A 21,671-nucleotide genomic window follows, 5' to 3' on the forward strand; every position below is an offset into this window, starting at 1 on the left:
CTCTTCATTGTGGGTGATAGCATTACATTAGCCACTGATCAATTGCTAGAAAAAAAGCACACAAGCAAATATTTCCATGATGCTTCCTGGAAGCATTCATCAATGAGAGCCTTTTTCTATCAAGTCAGTGAATTAGGAGAACAAGAGTTTGGCAATTTTAAAAGAACCTTTGATAATCAGCAAATATGCACCAACACCTTTATGCTAGGCACCTGCTAGTTCAGAATCTCAGAAGTGTTGATAATGATTAGTGGATCAGTGAATTATGACTGGTCATATGTGTGAAAGTAAGAGTGCTTATGTATGAAAATATATTTTATGTATTGAGATATATATTTAGTGTGTATGTGTGTTGGTTGTCCAGTAAGCTCATTTACCAACACAATATTATGTCACTGATGTACTTGTTAAACTGCTGGAAGTCTAATAACCTTTCGTTAGACTGCTTATGGCAGTTAGAATGTGGTCTCTTTGTGTGATCTGTGTTTATGATGGGAAAAAACACACTAATGATTAGTATGTAAAAAGATAACTGATAGACATGACCTATATCTAAGTGAGTCTTTACTCCTCACAGCTTTTCATAAACACGTGTGCTGGTGAGCTTCAGGGTTTGATGAAAAATGTCAGCAAACAAAGTGGATCTGATCAAAGCTCTCAGGCTGGGTAGAGACAGACAGGCAGCGCTCACCTCTGGTTACAGAGCTGGCAGGCGAAGCAGTCCAGGTGATAGACATTCTCCTTGGCTCTCATGACCATCTCGAAGGCTGGGATGAGCTTGCTGCAGGCTGCACAGTTCCCCGTCACGCCAAACAACCTGCCAAAACATGGGAAGAGTCGAGTATTTTGAAAGACCATCACTAGATAGCCGAGGTTCAATAACACAATGCAATAGATTGCATAGGGTTGCTTCTTTGGTTTGGCTCTTCTCCCCACAGCTACTCATTACGTTTCAGTGTGATGGGTTAAACAATCATAATAATAATGGCTTCGAAGGTGCCCTAAAGGCACAAGCGACAGTTCAAGTGCACTGGAAATATCACGCCGATGACTAGTGCTCCTGACACAGACTCGACAAGGTTAGCACCACAGAGGCCGAGCAGGGACTTGGCCCAGGAAAGATCTTATTATTTGAGAGGGTGTCCTCAGAACAGAGAGAGAGAGAGAGAGAGAGAGAGAGAGAGAGAGAGAGAGAGAGAGAGAGGATTCATTAGGGATTCATAGCTGTGACTGTGCTGCAACCTAGTCAGAGTAAAAAGGGGAAAGAAAAAGAGAGAGAGAGAGAGCGATCTGATAACAAAATCATATAACAAAATAACCTATTAGGCAGGCTTCTCCAGGCACTTTTAGCCGTCGTTGTTAAAATGATAAAACTGCATGCCACTCTCAGAGCCTGTAAGAGATCGCAATCTGATAAATGATCTCCAGGCCTGCGATATGCAGGGTTGTTTATTAACCTTCGGAAAAAGCATGTTCCCCACAGGCAAAGCACACAGCAGATAGACTGTGTTCTTATGAATACCTACAGAATTAAGGGACACCCTTGACACACCTTGGGACAAAAAAGCCTATCGTCTGTAGCAGTCAAGCTGGTTAAGGAAGAGCAGAAGGAGGCTTCAGCTGTTAGTTCAGTGGCAAAATGATTAAAACAAGTATGTGTCTCCTTTTGAGCTGTCTAAATATAGCTACATTTGTGTTATCTCTTGCATCCTACTCATTTCTTTCCAAATGCCAGAAGGGCTTAATATGAAATAGATAAAATGATACCTCTGTCCTTGTAAAAAGCCTTGGATCTAAAACCGAAAATCTAAAATATGAATGTGAATTTGCACCACGGATTTATGGTGTGATTAAATGCATTCCTCAAACAACCATGTAAGCAAGGAGATGTACTTTTATACGATTATGCAGAATTAAAATGGAAATGCAGTCAGATATATGCATGTATGACTCCATAAAAATGTTAAGATAAAACCCTGCTCTGTTTAAGGTGGAGAAAACATTCACAGTTTCACCTGATGAATGACAGACGATGCCCATATGAAAAAGTGACGCCTCCAGCTTTTTTGGTGTCAGGTCGAATCAAAATGGCACTGCATTTTTTTCCCCACTCACACAATCTGTCTTCTTCGACTTCTCATCTCTTGCAAATTTAAAGTGGCCCGTGCCTTTAAATGGACTTGTCACGCTATTTTCATTTGAGTGAGTGGGTGCAGAGCTGTGGGCTTTCCAAATACAAAAAGCTTTGCTTGTCCCACTAAGTGAGGAATAAACCTGCCTTTAGCTGCCTGCTGTCTCTCAGCTTCACCCCAAAAGTGCACAGCGGTGTGAATATGGGCTGCTGTTTTGACGATCTAGAAAAACACGGACTGTGGCACTGATGGCTGTTTGCACAAAATAGCATATGCAAGGCTAACTACTGTAAGAGAGGTCACTGTATGCATCCAAAGAATGAAATATGCTGCTAAATATCCAAAGGCAATACAGGCAACTGATAAATTAATATTAACAACAAAATTAATAATGCCCAATCAGAGATATTTTGTGCTTAAACACATGCGACTGCTACAATTTAATTTTAGCACATGATATATTTTAGTGCAATACAGCCATATACTGTATTTATAAAGGAAAATAATATTTAATAATTGTAGTTTTGCGATAGACAGATGTCCGTTCCAGGGTCTATTCCCTTGTGTCATGCCCAGTGTTTCCAGGCTGGATCCTTCTCGACTTTGACGAGGATAAAGTGGATACTTAAGATGAATGAATGAATGCATGAGAAAACTGAGGTTCTTTTACTGTTAGACAAAATATCATTTCAATTGAGTGTACTATTTGAATCTTTATTAAAATCTTACAATCAATTTTGCCCATTGTTTTGAAGGGTGCCAATAATTCTGGATTTGACTGTGCACATTTCACAAGAAAAGAGCTTCACGTGAACCTGGTGAATTTGTGCTTTGGTACTGTCCAAACTTATAGTGCATTTCAACAAATAATCATAGCATGATGTGCTTTACACAGGTGCACAGGTGATATCCCTCAGAAGAATTACTCCAGCACAATCCCTGGACCAACTGGCTAACAGGCCATTAGGCAACACACTCTCGCCGGGACTCCTGCACCCAAGAACACTGTGACAGAAAAAAAACAACTACCAAAAAAAAAAAACATATGACAGAATGCCATGTCCATTATAGTTCTGTATTTACTGCCACATTGTGTGGAAAACTTGTCATAAAGCTCATATGCTCAGAGAAAACCCAAAGAAAGGGCTGGATCCTGAACGCCCTGCAAGAACTGGAACACAACTGCTCAACACTGCTGCCCTCAGCGACTGCACACTTTTTAAACATGGCTAGACAGACACACACACAGCAAAAATATCCCTAGTCATAGTATCAAAATAAGCATTATAACACAACTGATCTGCTAAACAACCGATTAAACAGCAAGTCCCTACTTTACTAACAGGTTTGCGTGAGTAGCAACATAAAAATGTGCAAGCTTATTTTATAGTCTACAATAGATTACTATTATTGCTTATACTATTATCTATTAAATGAGTGAAATAGCATGTCATGAATGCTTTCTTTAATAAATAAGACAATGAATATGCAATTTCTAAAAATATAGTGCTGTGTCAATAGAAATAGATTAATTAAGCACCTTCAGTAATTAACCTTCACAAATTAATGGCAGGTATTACATTTCTGATAACTGAGCACAAAATAAAAAATAACAATAATAAAAAAAATGGGGAAAACAATTTTTTTCTTTAAAAAATGTGTTCTCTAAAATTTAGTTCTTGGAAATAGTTTTAGCTTTTCTAAAGAGTCAGATTATATTTCTCTAAATTATAACAATCTTTTTTTTTTTTTAATCTCAAACTGAACTCAGTTTCCCAGGATCCTCAGCCTCAACTAACGAACTACAGACCACACTGCCACGGTAAGTGTTCTCAATCACTGAACTTTTGATTAAGCACACCTGTTTCTCTCTCTCTCTCTCTCTCACACACACACACACACACACACACACACATGCATGCACACACCCCTTTATATAACCTGGACAATTTTAAGTCTTGATGTTGGCCAGTGATGAGTCCAAGCCTTTTTTTTTTCTAAATGGCGTTTTGGTTTTGACTTAGTTCTATATACAGGGTGTCCCAAAAGCCTCCATACGTAGGGGACTGTGTTCGCCAGCACCACGTTGATTGCGTCTTCATCAGTGGACGTTCGTGGACGTCCACAACACTTCCAGTCTTTTTGTATTTGTTAATAAGTTTGGCAACAGTGTTGTGTGTGATGTGCTCACCATGTTTCCTGTCAAAGTCCATGGCAACATTGTGACAGCTTCCCGATCCAGCCATGAGAATGAATTCAATACGTTCTTCTTTTGTCAAAGGCATTCTTAAAGGCTATATAAAAAATATATATATATATATATATATATATATATATATATATAATATAAACGAAGTAAAATTATGGAAGACATTTTGTTAAAAAGGGTTAATTTCTCTTTAATTAAATTTAATTTAATTTGTATGGAGACTTTTCGGACTCCCTGTAGTTTAAAGGTCTTTCTTAGCCTGGTATATTGTATGATCACATGACGTTTGCCTGGCTTTCCTTCACCCTTTGGGATCTTGCAATAAACCTGCATTTGGATCCGAACTCTCCTGACAGTCTTGGTTTGCAATAAGTAATGAGGAATTTTCCAGAAATCATAACATTACAGCAGTAAAGTTGCTTTTATACTGGATATTTGCCACTTGTTTGAACAGCATGCAAGGAGCCTATTCAAGGTTTTTCTTTAACATATACCTCATGCACATTCATGTGTGCACTCTTATTTTGCGTTCGTTTGCGTGTAATTTTTTGGGCAATTTTGTGAAACAGCTAACCACCAGCTTGACATGTAATTATGAATAGTTGTGGCACGTTTCAGTTTAATCTTCCAGGAGTCTTATTGAGATCTAAACTTCATTCAATATGCTGCTTACACATGGCAAATATATCTATGTTGCATCCATATCCCATAAGAACACACACCAAAACTGTACAAAGAAAATGCAGGGATTTGATCTCGTAAGTGACGAATGTCCAAAAAAAGATGTTCCCTTCCTTAGATGCTTGAGGAACAATGAGTAGAAAATGAGCGCAGGTATTTTGGGAATATATTTCTCATCTTGTTTTCAAGCAAACGCACTTTTGAATTTGGTTTGTCTCTTGTTCCTCAGACTGACAACTTGAGTTGTTGAGTTTCAAAAAGCTTATGAATAAGGGAGGAGGCACGTGTCCTAACAGAAACTCTTCTTTTCTTGTTTCTCTATAAGGCATTAAAATGTAAGACATTAGTTACTACAGACTCTTTGTTGGCTGCAACTGAGAGAAACCATTCATATTAAAGGCGCAGTATTCTATGGATAAATAATTTGAAGAAATGTTACTGGGTTGTTATCTGTAATATGTTAAATATAGCGGTTCACAGGTACGACAGTAAAAATTAAAACTGACCCATACATTACTAGAACACAGTGCATGTCTCATGTCAAACACTCTATCTAATATACACTTTATCAAAAGTTTAAGTCTGGTGGTTTGAGTTATTACAGATGGTGATGGTGCACCAAATACTGACTCTGTCTCCTGAGAAGGACCCGAGCCCACGCCATGCAGGAGAGGAAGGAGGGAGGAGGCGATGGATGAAGCCCTACCTGCCACTTGTCTTTCCTTGCTCCGTCAGTTTGATGCCACAGATGCTAATGGTTCTCTGGGGAGGGAGCAAATTAAGTGTGCTTGGCTAGTAATGAATTCAAAGGGCACATGTTCTCCAAATGTGATCTCTAAGAGGAGCAGAGTGTAAACCTTGATATGCACAGATCAACACTGGATGATAAGGTCCACAAATGTACTCTTTTTTTTTTTTTTTTTTTTTTTTTAGGGTGGGCGTTTTTGTGTCTGGTCAGGAGTGTAGAAGGAAGCCTGTTACAGAGGAAATCACTTTCGCTCCAACTCAAAGCTTGACAAAACAGCATATATATTTAAAAAGGCTGAAAGAGGCAACACGAAATTAGAATTCATAGCACCGTAGATTTCAGCAGCACCTTATTGGAGAGAAAAGGTGCACAGCAGTACGTCATGGCTGAATGGTAACTATTTGATGAGAGAAAAACAGATACCAATTAAATTATTCCACAAGGCTTTAGCCCAGTGGGTGCAGGAGCGAAACCCAGGCACTCAGCTCGCCTGTAACGATTAGACAACGGCCTGTTGGAAAAAGCACAAGCGATGTCACCTCAACATGCTCACCAAGTTGTACAATTCATATAATTTACTTGCTGTCACACTTGAATGAGAACATTTTATCATATGCAGAAACAAACTGAAGTAAAACAAGAAGGCTCAAAGCACCTTTGAGTTTATCCCATGTTTTTTTTTCTCCTTTCAACCATTTGGGTATTCTCTAAACATCAAGGGCAACAAATTAAGCATACTTTCTTTCAGGGCCAATCATTACTTTTTTCCTCTAAAGTAAAAAAAAAAAAAAAAGAAAAAAAGAAAGAGCGATAACACCGCCACCTCCAGAGCCATTTGAAATTCTGACAGCGGCTCCCTCTTTCTCCTTCCTCCCCTTCCCCTCTGCCACCCCCGCCACTTCAATTGCTCTGGCCTCGGCGTGCATTCATCAGCTGCCGAATTAGAATTTGTTTCCTCACAAACCATTGATCATCGGCCTATTACCAGGCAAATGACAGTTAATTACCCACTACATTAACCACCGGGACCCGGGGACCAGCTCCGCGTGCCATCAGTCAACATGATGAATGTGGCAAGTTCAGTAATGCACGGCCGTTCTCTCGTCCGCCTGCCACGCTGTGAGCAACCCCTGGATCTCACTTCCCGGCACCCAGGGAAAATCTATGGCAATCTGCATAATTACAGGCTCAGGGTTAATAACAGACAAATGATTTGTTGCGTCTCGAGCAGCAGGCGCCCCACGCCAGCATGCGGCACCGGCTCCGTGGCCCACGCTGGCGTAAGCTTTAGAACGTCAGGGTTTAGTAAGGGAAGAGAGTCGGAGTGTGAGAGCAGGGGAAGGGAAAGGAGAAGGAGAAGGGCGGGTTGGTTGATGGAGAGTGGACAAGGCTGGCAATGCGATCAGACGTGTGCTTTCTTCAATTTATACCCTCCTGTGTGTGCGATTTCCAAAGATTAAACAACTCTTGGGGCAAAATTATTTCAATTAAGGGCAGCCATGCTCTGGGAATTGGCTGTGGGATAAGATTTTCCTCCTTGAGTGCCCTGCTTTGCCTGGCTGCTGGCTGGATCACTTCTAATCTGCACCTGGACTCTGATATCCTAATGATGAATTATGCGCCTCTCTTCTCTTCTCTTCCTGTTGCTGCTGCAGTACAGACGGCTTTCCGCCCAAATGTCAGTCTGCTCAGGCTGATGCAGGGATCTGAGCTAATCATCAAGAAATACTGTTTCAGACTCCTGAGAGACTCTTGCGCATCTCTCACTGATGAGGCTTCAGATCCTCTATTCTTCCATCCTCTGCCTCTTTTTCGTGGACACTGGGACAGTACTCCTGTAAGCCAGGGCATTTAATATGGAGGAGCATGCTTCCTAAAGAGGGTAATTGTTTCCTGACAGCAAAGGTTACTGGTTCTGTTTGCTGCGACATGATAATTCATTGTAAACAGTTTTGTAAGAAGGCAAGAAGTTCAGAAAATATCTACGCTATGAGTGAGATTACGTAGATGAACAAATAACAGATAAGACAGTGGCTGAAATTGCTTGAAAAGGAATAAGAAAAGCCAGACATTTGCATTTGAGCATACAGGCGCTGCCGGAATCAAAACGCCACTGTACAGGCTTCCATTTTGTGACTCATTTCAACAGAAAATCACAGTGAAACAAAGAAAAAATAATTACGCCCTTGCTAAATACAACCAAAGGCCTTTCAGCACTGAAATTTGGCAGCACTGTGTGGGGACTGGGAGGGCATTTTGAAGAGGGTGTAATGAAAGTTTTGAACCCCCGCAGGGCCCAGATGTGCACTTCGATAGTGCCAACCCACCTGCAGTCACAAGCTGAGTGCCAGGGTGCACCACACTAGGCCTGCAATTATCTGCACCAAACACGCGTGGTCCCACGAGTCAGTGCTCTTCACAGCTAATTAAGCTAATCTCGACTGGAGGGGGACCATCCAAAAACATAATGCGTCCAGTCGACTGATTCTCGAAAACCATTTAGAAGCGTTTTTAAATGGAAATACTGGTGGTGTGATCTTTAGCTGTTAGAAGCAAAATGATGGAGAGGGACAATGCTGTTGTGAAGAGCTCCTAAATGGATACAGTGGCTATTGTTCATGATGTGTCCAGGTCAAAACACAGACATGTTTTGTGCACATGTGCGGTATTGAGGCAATGCCAGATAGGGCTGCATCGCATAATGTTTATCGTAATCGTGACGTTTTATTTTACAATAATGGGATCGCAGTAGCCTGCAATATGCAAATGAGCCTTCTAACAAATCAACAATTTATTATTGCATTCTGTGAACATTTGGACCATAGATGCATCAGATGCTTTTAGCTGGATGTTTTGAATAATGACCCGATGGAACAAATAAATTTTGGTCAAACAGACCAAAGAAACTCTGTTTGTTTTCATATATTGCAAGTCGTAATCGCAATCGATTGTGTAGCAATTAAACACAGCCTTAATCGAGCGGATTCTTTTAACTTTCTTTTTCTTGCCTTAAATATGTACTCAAAGTATGACGGCAAATTAGTGAAAGTTCTGGAAACACTATGTTTATTTTTACTTTTGATTGTACAGAATGCTCCAACATGCCTTTTAAACTTTAATGTTCCCAATGTTTGTTTTGAAGGGTTGCTTGGGAATTTAATTTCCTCTGAGTATATCTTATGCTATGCTACACTTAAGAAGGCAAAAAAAAGGAGCTCCTCTTTTGAGCATACATGCGTGAACATTAAATGGCTCGTTGCAAAAGCACCATTTTATTACACGCTGTCAAGGCCAAAAAATGAAAACAATGGCGTCCTACCCTTGAACCATTGGCTGAAACGCTGACTCTTCCATCATGACAATTTCGTGCTGAAGAAAAACATGATTCTGTAATTGTGCCTTTATTTCAGATTCAACTAATGGTGAATACAGGTGCTCGTTCTGACCTCTCTGCATTTACAGATCACATGTGAAAAGCTCTATTTAATTACAGGAAGTGAAGAACACACACATTTGCAAGAATGAGCCTTAATGCCTAGACATGGAAAGTAAATTGTAGCACACAGAGGTTAATGGTGGTCAAGCTTCTTTTCTTTTGCACAAGCACAAACACAGCAATTAGAAGGTGCCTTAAAAACAGAACAGGATTAGAACAGATATGTGTTAGGTTTTATTTTATTATTATTATTAACTTATCTTTTCGCAATTTGATGTAAAGGACAGTCAAGTTATGATAATTGACTATGTACGGCAGCTAAAGAAAACCTAATTCAGAAATATAGATTGAATCTTTGCGAAAGTGCACTACATTTAATGTTTTGCTGGTCATGGCCGTATGCAACGTTTAAAAGTTTCCCAGCACAGTGATGTGCTAATACATTCCACCTTCCTCATTAACAGTTCAGTGTAGACAGGCTGTGCTTCCTTTAGCACTGAAAAGTGAAATTATTAGAAAAAAAAAAAGACTTGTCAAAACAGACTAACATGTCCATCTCTATTAAGATGTTTTGAACGAACTGCAATGAACAGTCCAATTGTGTTGTTATACAAAAAAAGAAAATGTGGAATTAATGTAATTAGAACTGCTTGATCAAACCTCATCACCAGAACGCTATCACGCAGGCTATAGCTGAGAAAAACGTCAGCATAAAATTACTTCAAAACCTACCTGATTAACTCCCCCCTTTTTATCTTACAAACAAAAGAAGTTAAAAAATTCTTAATATAGGTTTTTAATTAGATGAAAGTCCTAAATGGCTCCCCACAATCAGCATGAGGGGACTTTTTTGTAGACATAATGATTGAAATGTTTTAATCACTGCTAAAATACAGATGGGGATTTTTTCCCTCTCTGTGAAAAATTCCCACTGTTGGTTAAAATGAAAATCCACCTTAATGTTCTCCAGACTAAAAGTAATTAGTTGAATAAAGATAAAGCCAAATGAACTCATGATCAATACGCTTCCCCCTCCCTCTGTCATTTGAAAAAAATCAAATTAATTATCCGCACCCCCTTTCGGTATCAAAAGCCTGCTCTGCTTTGTGCCAGGGACATATGGGTATCAGAGTAATGCGTTACCGAGTGCAGCGGCTCCACTTCCCCGAGTGTGATGTCTCTTTATTATTCCAATGTGTGGCAGGGAGGAAAGAATCAGGGCAAATGATCTTGCTACCCATGCCTAACAATAGAGGAGTCTCTAATGAATGGACCAAGAGCAGCCAATTATTTTAATGAGAGCACACAAAAGCCTTAGGCCTGATCAAATCCAAATATCTGGAGCTGTTAGAATGTGAGCACGAGCAGCGCTGGGGTAATTCTGACAGAAGGAGAAAAAAGCTTAACTGTTTCATTATGGCATACCTTTTCCCTTTCAGCAAAGGAACTTCTTTCAACTTAAAATAATTACAGACAAAGACTCTTATGAATTATGCCGTTACACAGCAATCTAAACTATTACTTGTAGGTGACTGAAGATAAAGGTGTCGTATGTAGATAGAGATGTCGAACAGAAGTAGTTTGGATTAAACTGCGAATCTTCAGTCAAAACACATCACTAGAATAGTAGTAGCTTTATCTTGTAGCTCTTATTCACACAAATGTTTGCCATCATGTAGCTTAGCTGCAGTACAACAACAACTCTGCTACCAGGATGGATGCAGGCTGGTGTGTGTGGGGTGTGCAGACCCAATGCAGATGAGCTGGGCTGAGAAATCACCGGCCCGACGCGCACGCACCCGCGCGCACACACACACACACACACACACACACACACACACACACACACACACACACACACACAGGTGATTCCTTTTGATTGCCTCTTTAGCATTTCAGAGAGATTAAAACTGTATGGAAAAGCGGCAGAGCTTCAGCACAATCAATACACAACCACCAGCAACTGCCTCAGCTAGCTCTCTCTCTCTAACACACACACACACACACACACACACAGACACCTGGATTAATCCGGTGCCCTTATTTCCCCGCACTCAGATAGGTATTTAATGAAGAGGCAGGATGTGATTTGAGGACTGCATTGATTACTTACAGCTCTACAGCCCTGCCTTCCCCCACAACACACAGCACACAGCACACAGGTGAGCAGGTCTAACTGTGAGGGTGGAATAGAAGAGCGAATTAATACTGGAAATTACTGAAAACAGAAAGAAATGTGAGAAAAGCAGAAAGAAAAAGAAGAGAGAAAGACAGGCAATGAGAGGAAAATACGGTAAGAAGAGAAACATGAAAAAGATAAATGCTGTGAAATAAGCAGATAGACAGAAAAATGAACAGAAAAGAATGAGGGAAGGACAAGGACTGGCCAGCTGTGACATCACCAGGTGACATTCCGATCGACATTCCGTCAATGGGAAAATCCTACATTTTTATTAGTATATCTTCAGTAACGGTGGATCCAGAGCCTATCCCAGGAACACTGAACATGAGGTGGAAATACATCCAGGATGTGAAGTCAGTCCATCGCAGTCCACCATGCACACACACATTCACACACTTAATCACAAGCAGGGACAATTTAACAGCCACCTACCAGCATGTTTCTGAGAGGTGCCAGGAAACCAGAGAACCCAGAGTCAACCCATATAAACGCAAAGATAACACGCAACTCCAAATTTTAAAACTTTATATTTTAAAAACGGATTTAATAGATGCTGGAAAGGTCTTTGAAGCGTGGTTAAATGGAGTCTGTATGTTAAACGAGCTGAATTAATTCTTGAAAAGTGTTGCGATACTAGAAGTAGCATGCGGAATAACAATGTATACCGTGCTCACCTTGCAAAAATTGTAATAAACAACACTAACTAAAAGGGAATTCTGACATTCACCCTGCACTGCACACGTCAACTGAGCTACACACAGCTCAGTATGATGACATCAGCATTCGCACAGGAAGCGGCGCTAGCTGTCATGTGCAGCCCATACTGTCAGGTAATGTAATAAAGCTGTTAATTCCTTCAGTGAGACGGGCATGTTTGTGGCTGCGCCCGGGCCAAGGGCAAAGCCAGAGCGGCTCATTTGCATTCCTCTCTCTCTTTTGGCTCACTCATGAATAAATCAAGCTGTTAAAATGGCTGCATTTACATCTCATTTTACAAAAGTACAGCTGAGTGACTGGACTAGATGGGGCTCACTTAGGCAGGTTAGGAGAAAAGAAATCTTCAGATTCTTTCACATACACTGTGCACTTAACAGAACAAGGCAGAATCTTATTGGTTCAGATATCAAAGTCGTTCATAAAGATAGGAGAATCCAGATGAGCCTTGCTGTGCTTTTTGCTGCTGAATTGCTAGCAACCAATGTTAAAAAAAAAAAAAAAAAAAAAAAAAAAGACAGCAGCTTTTATCTCCACAGCCAGGTTTGGCTCAATATAAGCATGTGTACTGATGCTATATCCACAGTAAAATAACCTTGGCCACGTGGTTGAAGGAGATCTCAGGGGTGGACGCTGCTAGGAGCATCTAGCAATGTCTCGCAGTTCCGCTAGGCCGCACACTAATTGAGAAGTCACTCAGGGGTTCAGTTTAGGGAGGGGGAAGGCTGCCCTTCAGTCCCTATCCAAATCAAGCTCTCGTAAAATGGGCCTGACATGGACCGATCACCATCTGAAGGTTTCTCTCTCCCAGCATGCTGAAAAGAGTGGAGGTCTTCACTTTTCAATCAACCCCTAGCTCATCTCCATAAAAGGCTCGTTAAGCAGGGGGCGGTACCACAGGAGGACGGCCCTCTCGTGTAGCATAGGCTAATTGCCAGTGGAGCGCTGATGAAGTGCATCAGACTGCCAGTCATACCAGAGAAATGCAGTGAAGCTTATAGGATCAGAATTCCAGATTGGGCTTCATTAGTGAGGGGAAGTGCATTTGATCAAGCCATGCATAAAGCAGGACCAGCCTGTACCAGGCATACCAGATGGGGTAGCCTAGCAAGTGTGAGTGATACGACAAACATATCACATCACAATGCTTCAAGACAGTCCCACAAAAAGGTAGCAACTGATTCGGCAATAAATTTTCAGTCTAGCGTCCAATCAATTGCTCATTACGGTCAGCAATGATGGAGTCATCCAGGTACATTTAATATTTTCAGAAAACCATAGTCCTGTGACATCACATTATCATATTTATTCATGCGTTCATCTTCAGTAAGTGCTTTATCTTGGTCATGGATGGGGTGGATCCAGAGCCTATCCTGGGAACACTGGGCACAAGGATCCTGGGAATACAACCTGGATGGAATTCCAGTCCATCACAGGGCACCATGCACACATTAACACACTCCTTCAGACCAAGGGGCAATTTAGAATCCACCTTCCAGAATGTTTTTGGGAAGTGGAATGAAATCGGAAAACCTGGAGGAAATCCATACAGACATGGGGAGAATATGCAAAACTCCACACAAACTCTAACTCTAGATAAGGATCAAACCTGAAGATCATGGAGCTGTGAGGTAGCAAAGCTGGCCGCTGTATCATCATGTCACCCATATTATCATATTGCCCAAGCAAAGCATTTATTTCAAATGCTTAGCATTTAGCTGCAACAATGCCTAACTTGCAGCAGAATAATAAAAATGCTCCACTAGGTATCTATAATAATATCTCTTGAAGAAAGCAGGTTTTCTTCATACTGATATGACCAGAATCCCAGAGCCTGACTTACACTCTCACATACTGCTAGCCAAAGGGCAAACCAAGAAGCCAGAAGGCAATGAGACAGAGCTTTTGTTCCTTGCACAAACCTCTAAGGAGGGTTCTTCCTTTGTGAGCATGGCACCACACCCCCTGAGCATTTCCTTCGTTGCTTGTGTTGCTTTATCTCAGGTGAGAGGCGAGCAGGTTTTGGAAGGAGGGTGCCATTGGAGGCTAAGCTGCAAGCTTTTTGGAAGGCGCTGCTGTCTTGAGCCAGGATGGCGGCGGGATTCCAAAGCTCAGAGTCCAGAAACAAAAGCCGATCGGTGTCTGCCAAAGCTCTGGAGGCAGCGGGGGGCCTGCATGTCTGCACGTGTCAAACGGCAAGGCTGGTTATCACACTCTCACATGCCGGCAGAGGAGAGATGCCAGCCAAGTATGAAACAGCACCTCATCACCCCCCCTCCAAAGCTAGTTGAGGCTCCACCAGGCCTTGAAATAACAGCCACTGATCTTCAATTAGCATGTGCAAGGCAGAAGACCTCTGGATCCATAACTGTGACACTGTATGCATCATCGAACTGGAATGTATACGATACTGAGAAAGGCAAAATGGGACTCCTTTTATAGCACAAAAGTGACTATATTCTTTGAAGCCTCAATCACTTAGCCCACGCTAAAAAAAAAAAAAAGAACAATTTGTGCTAATAATCTTCAAGATACTTCGGATGAGATCTAGGAAATATTCAGTCTAGGCTTGAAATCTGGAAAGAGATCCTGGCTTGAAATTCTGACCAATTTAAACAACTAGGCACAAACTGGTGGTAATATATGCAAGGAAATGACCTGCAGCAATCCACACAAATAAGGGCTAGGAAAGCTCAAACAACCCCCAAACTGTGCTCAAGTTTAATTAATAAGACAAAGAAGAGTGCAATTAATAGACGGTTGGCCCAGATTAGCACTCTTCATGAAGGGAATCTGGGGCCTAGCACTTTCTGGAAGCTCTGAGACCTCCTTCCCAGAAGGCTGTCCACCATCTTTGATGTCAATGAGGGGCATAAAGGTTAATCTCAGAAGAGTAAGGATAGCATATGGTTTGGAGGGCAAAAAAAAAAAATCGTCAAGTATGTCTGCTGGTAAAAATTAAATTTAGTCTGGTGGAGAGCCATCATGATCATCCCTCTGAGTGCATTTAGCAGGTGCTTGATTTAATTTCCTCGTTAAGATTGTGGCAGTTTCTGAAAATTAATGTCTGTACACCAGAAGGAAAAAAATGAAAGGGAAAAATGGTGGAAAAATGATGCGTATATATCTATATATATTGAAATCAGAATTGCTATTGCTATGACAACTACTTAAAATATCACCTGAATTTACTGTATGAAGTGTGCTAGACTGCCATGGGTATCCTGAAAATATAACAGAGACAAGAAAGCTACAGCATCTTAACAATTTTATTATAATCACCTGTGAGAATTCAGGCGCATTGTGAACGCATGCAGTACATAAAACCAGGCAGTGCCAACAATCCGGTGTATTATAAGCTGCAGCTAGTGGCAAATACAGTACACAAGGAGGTAATGAATATATTTAATAGCGCTGCTCTTGTTCACAGGCTTTGCTCTGTCAATACAAATCAAACCTTAGAGAATTGCATCACTACAAAGCAAGTAATGGCAACATAATGGCAGGAATCGATACAACAAAAACAACAAGGAGCAGTAAGCTGTGGACAAACAGCTCCTCTCAGTGCTGGGATGATAAAAGATAATATTGCACTCAGCAGGTGTCTGACTGTGCTCTTCTGCTACAATGCTGCTGGTTCGCATCCACCAAGCCGTGGTTGGGACCGTTCTAGCTCACTGCAATGAATCCAAACCGATATCTTTCCTCCACACCTTGCCATTTCTAAGCATATAGTAATTTCTATGGACTTTTGACTGCAATATCAGGACAACAGAAGCTGTGAAAAGCAAAATATATTCATTAAAAGATTCAGTAATTCCTTAAATTCAAAATAGATTCAAGTGACATAGAACAACTATATTGATCATTGTGAAATCATAAGAAAAAATGGAATAGCCAAAACACTGTTATACTAGTAGGAGTAAGAACAGTTTTTTTTTTTTTTTTTTGTTTAAAAATTTAATTCAGAAACGGTTCATTGTGGACATTTGCCTTCCATCATAAGGCTACGATGAAAAATGTGCTAGTGAGGGAATTCAGTGCAACAGCAGCAGTCCTCGGCAATAAATCCACAGCCACTCTGTTTCCTCCTCTGGACCAAATCAACCCCATCTCCAGCCCCTGGGTGGCCCTTTCTGATCAGCAGCAGGGTCAAAGTTGACATTTAATCTAGCCACAGACTCATGGAGTCTGTCCACGCATGGCACAGTCAGAGCCGTCCGACATTTCGCTTCCCATAAATCCACAAAACAAATAGGAAGAGAAAAAGTGTGGCCCCCCACCCCTTCCTTCCACTCCCCACCATCACAACACCACCACTTTTCTACGGCTCCACTAGACTGCCATGAGAATGTAACCGTGGCTGGAAAATGTAGGGAAGATTATCCTTTTATATTCCTCTCCCAGATTAGATGGAAATCATAACACGGGCCGACTCGCCGAACTCCGACCCCTCTGAAACCAATTTCATTTGAAGAGATTGCAGTGATGTAGCTGGATGTCTATGTGCTTTTGCAGAGAAAATTAAAGCAGGATTTGTAATGCATTCAAAGAGAAAGTACACAAGAGGGGAGGTTAGAATGAATAAATTGCTGTCGCTACAGTCTCCTCCAAATGTACATGCCAGTACAACCACACATGAGCAATAACATTTATTTAAAAATATATATATATACTGTGAATTAGGGTTGCCAGAGACATCAAGAATTTTATCTTTCAAAACTTTATGACTTTAAGATCAATAAACTTTTCTAGATAATTTAATTGTTTTCTAGGTTATGAATAATTTTATTGTCCATATTTTGTCCAATGTCACTTCCTTATTGAACACCATGTGCCTTTTTAATAGCATGAGAAGCTACTGTAAATTTCCATTCAATCTTCAGTATCCACTTCATTTCAGTGGAATAAACTTTGAACAAAACACGGAAAATAGGACAAAAAGCATGAGAAAAGACAGCCCCTTTGCCCTGCTCCATTCTAATAGATAGCTCCCGTGCACTGGCAAAAGGTATGCTTAACAGGGCCAGGTGGTGACATCTTAATTTTTCACGGCTGCAAACGTGGCCGTGTGCTGGTCCCCAATCGCCCCCATGCATTATTCCTGCCTTAAGCACTGAACGTCTGGGGATGTGGGGGTAGGAAGAGGAGGAGTAGGGGGGTATTGTTTTACAAGGCACCCAGCTGCGGCCTACTTGCCTCGCCCTGGGTTCTTTTCAAGGAGTTGTCGTGGGTGACCCCCTCTGGCTGACAGTTATTAATAATAACGCACAGTGGGGAATAGTTCACCTTGTGGCAATGGAGAGGCCGTTGCGGCTTGCAGGCCGGCTCGAGAGTCTCCAGGGGCAGGAATCATACAACAAACCACAGGGAACAATAATACAGTCAGCGATGAGCATGGAAACAAGAACTGAGAGTCTGGAAATTTCTGTACAGTTGCAATGATCAGCCCTGAAAAGACTCTTGATTAATCACTTGATGATTCACAAATTCATGATTTTTCTATGCAGTCACCTAAAATCTCAGTAATGTTTTAATGTAATGAATAAGTTTCCAAGCACTTACTGATGCCATCTAACAACTGGTCTTATTAGCACTATTTTCTCTGTTCAGTTGATCTCTCTGTACATTTGAGTACTGAACAACCCTGACCATTCAGGCACGCTGTGTACCCCTCTATTCATGTCCACACTCATCCCCCCATCCTCCAATTCCCATACACCTCCACTCGAGATGGAGCTGAACTGTACCTCCAAGGACCTTGACAGATTTGTTAAACCATTAATTAGCAGTAGTAATAATGGAGTGATTACACAATAATCAGTACTGCAATGCTACAATATATTCACACTACAGATTTTCCAGATTAGATTTTTTTTCCAGATATAAATTCCAGCATATAAATAAACGTCTTTTTGCATAGTGAATATTGTGTGGCAATTACATGTGCGTTATTGCTCAGAATTCAGCCACATGGATGATTGGTTTAAATGACCAAGCTCTGTTACCAAACTGCCAGTCTAGTGCATGTAGCGCACCTTTTTATGGTTTATAGGCCAGACTACAAATCTCCTTAACTTCCTAACATTCAAAGACATTACAACTTCATGTTTGGCTTTAGGATATTGCTGATCTGTCAGATTGCTTAATCCATTTGAACTGTTTTAATCCGTCCATTCTACATATGTTTACGTACTTTTTTATCTGTACGTAAGGACTTCGAAAACTGGGGCATATTAATATAAAATACAGTTTATTGAAAAAGTTTGCTTACTCATAAAAAAATGAGGCAACGAAATGGCAAAAGAGATTTAGTGTGATACTCTGCTAGTGTCCATCATCACAGTTAATTTAAAAATCAAAAAGTTAAGTTTTACTAATTTAATAGTAAAAAAGTAAAATGTCTATGCCTCCCTTTATAAATATTCTTTAATTACTTGTATGCACAGCCTTTGCCTTTACAACTACCAACTATATCTTCTCTATCGTTGGACCCCAAATTTTTCTTTTCTTTCGGTAGGTGCACAGAGGTACACGCTATTGTTTTACGATATTTCTCAAGCCCATATAAAGATGGCTTCCAGACTTCTCTTTTTAGAAACCTTCCCTCATTGGCTTGAGTGAATTAGTTTACTAAAATCGGCCTCTTTGCTGAGGAAAACACAAGTGCCCTATTTCCTCTCAAGAAACGTGTTCATCATTTTTGTAAATGCCAGCTACTCTTTAAGGACAACACAAATTTGCTGTTGATAACACCATGATGACAAAAACAAGGCTGCTAAAGAAAAACTTGCATCCGCAAGGGCCCTTAGGGGTACTAGTGAGGACATGGGCTCAGCAGTAGGGGACAGAAGGGGCTATCTAATGAGACCGGGCAGATAAGGAGAAAAAAAAAAAAAAGAGTCTGTTGCTGCAGGCCCATTTAAATCTTGACCAGAAGAGGTCCTTTTGTACACACAGAGTGCTCTATTGTAACAAGTACCGCAGAGACACAAGGTTATCCAGGGCTGTATCCACACTTCAAGTGCTTCCGATACCGCTAGACTAAAGGCAGCTCCTAATAGAACATGCTCTACAGAAGGATTTGCCTCATAAGAGTCTCTGAAACACCTTCGTTCGAAACGAGACCTTACAAGTTTGTGCTGCGCGACTAGAGACTTAATGAAGGTTTTCACAAACAAGCTGGATGCTTTCTAATGTTGGACTTGGAGCTTAAATGTTAGACCACACTTCAGTGGTGTACATGTCTGAACAAGAGGCCTGACATCTTGTAACAAGTACAAAAACACTCTGAAGTGCTGGAGCTAGCCATGAGTCTGGTAACACTTTCTTTATGCCAATATGCATAAATCATTATAATTCTGCTTATAATTCTTCATAAGTTGGTACTGAGTCCTTGCAAGCATTTTATTCATAAACTCTGATAATGTCTCATAAAGCTCTAATAATGTGCTGTAAATAATTCTGTGAGAATGCAAGAGTCATGTGTCATTGTAATGCCAACTGCGGTACTCTGCAACCTTTATAACTGAAAATGACCTGTGAATAATTGTAACATTTATTAACACTTATAAAATCATTATAAACAACATTTTAAAATGCCATCACTGAGTGCTTCAGGTAAAGTAAATGGTATGAAATAAAGAATTATAAGCACAGTTATAAGGATTTCTGAATATAGGTTTTGAATATAGGAAGTGTTGCCGAAAGTCTTTCACTCTTTGACAGACAGAACAATAAGCACAGGCGCACACAGCGATTATGTGTTGTGCACAATACGCTTTCAAAATTCAAGCTTGAAGCAGCACTGAGATTCAACAATGAGGAGGTGACATCAAGAGAAAGGCAGCGTAAATTCATCCAAACCTGTCTTGATGAGGTCCGTTTGAGACATTTCAGGATTAACTAGAACTAACCATGTATATTTAGTATGCATACTCAATATGGGCCTCTATCAAAAGAGCAAAAGCACTCGGTTTTATTCCACCTGCTCACTACTGCAGTCTTCACACTGGGTTATATTTATATGATAGCAACATAAAAATGCACCAGTATAATAACCCACATTATCTGCTAGAATTAGAGGATGCACATCTTATCATAATTAATTTTTATTAAGAGTTATGTAACACAATATATGACATGATATGAAAAAAAAACCTTACAACATATTTTTAAGAATGAGTTGCTGAAATGTTTAACAAACTTATGATTACCATTACATGCTATTCAGAGCTCTTTATACAGACAGACAGGGGATTAGATAGTGTTTTAAACACATCAAAGAATTTAATTATTATTCTTTGTGAGTTTAATTAAGGCAGCTAATTCATTAGCTTTGAAAACATGTCTTTCACAAATTTCATTAATTCAATAAAAAAAAAATAATGACACCAACTGAAATATGCATGCAATGAGCACCTATTAAGATTTTATGCATTATATAATGTTTAATTTTTATTTAACTCTCTCTTAATTCAGAGTTTTATTCTGTGATAACAAAAGATATCATAATGTACTAATTATTTACTGCTCATGGTTAAACAGACACAAGCAGAGATACAGGTCAGGTATGCTTGTTCCAGGTAAAACCCTTCATGAACTAACACACACTGCTTCCAGACTAACTCAACTGTATCAACAACTTCATATCTGTATTTTAACTGAATTTTGCATCTAGTTTCCATGACCTAGGAACAAGAAATAATTAATAAATTGCTCCAACACGTCTTTTGTTGTTGCCGACAATTCTTTGACCTCAAAGAATTCATTAAAAACTAACACATAAAATCTTTAATTATTTACTACAATATTGCAGTGGAAACATGATTACATGAAATTTTAAAAGCTATATTAAACAAACAGGATTTGAATGGGAGATCAAAGCAATTTATAAAGCACTAAGCTGAATATGAAAAAAAAAACATTTGGTACTATCTGTCAGTGTTTCTACAAGGCCTAAAAAAGAGAAAATGGAACATTCACCTTGAAATCCAAAACAATAACCCAGTCTCATATTGAGAAAAATATGTAAAAATGTCATTACTTTGAATACATATTACATGTGCAGAGAACAAAGTGATAAGGGGAAGTGGATGAACAATTACCATAACTACCACACCTAATAAAATCCACGGAAAATAGTTATGGATCCAAATCTGAGTCTTGCAGAACACCATCAGTATGTGATGTTTGCAGATTAATTGTATCTATCAAGTTAAACAATCCAATTACAGCCACAATAGAACATTTTCACTGAAACCATGTTTCAGCAGAACACTGTGGTATCCACCACCATCATCAAAACACCAACTGAGGAAATGGAGATCTTTTGGAAGAATGGTGTTTCTCCCGCTACACTTCCGGAGAATTGTAGAATCTCTGCCAAGGCGCACGGAGGTTTTTCTGGTAGCTTAACACCTCACTAAGACACTTTATGCTGGTTTTTCCTTTAATATATCACCCGCCTGTATGTGCTGTACACCAGTACACACACACACACTCCAACCTCTGAATGTTCTTTGTAGGCTTGTTTTATAAAGGTGGCCAGATTGTTAAGAGAAAGAAGC

General features: G+C 40.1%; 1 protein-coding gene across 4 annotated transcripts in view; it reads right to left on the reverse strand.

The window, feature by feature from the left end:
* lmo3 (LIM domain only 3) overlaps positions 1–21,671 on the reverse strand; it is a 43,344-nt gene that overhangs the window by 9,757 nt on the left and 11,916 nt on the right. For all 4 annotated transcript variants that reach the window (XM_026923805.3, XM_026923807.3, XM_026923806.3 and 1 more), the window contains exon 3: positions 692–817. In XM_026923805.3, coding sequence (XP_026779606.1) covers positions 692–817 — 126 coding nt within the window. The remainder of the gene's footprint in view (positions 1–691; positions 818–21,671) is intronic.

This window comes from Pangasianodon hypophthalmus, chromosome 18 (assembly GCF_027358585.1).
Source record: "Pangasianodon hypophthalmus isolate fPanHyp1 chromosome 18, fPanHyp1.pri, whole genome shotgun sequence".
Lineage (NCBI taxonomy): Eukaryota > Metazoa > Chordata > Actinopteri > Siluriformes > Pangasiidae > Pangasianodon > Pangasianodon hypophthalmus.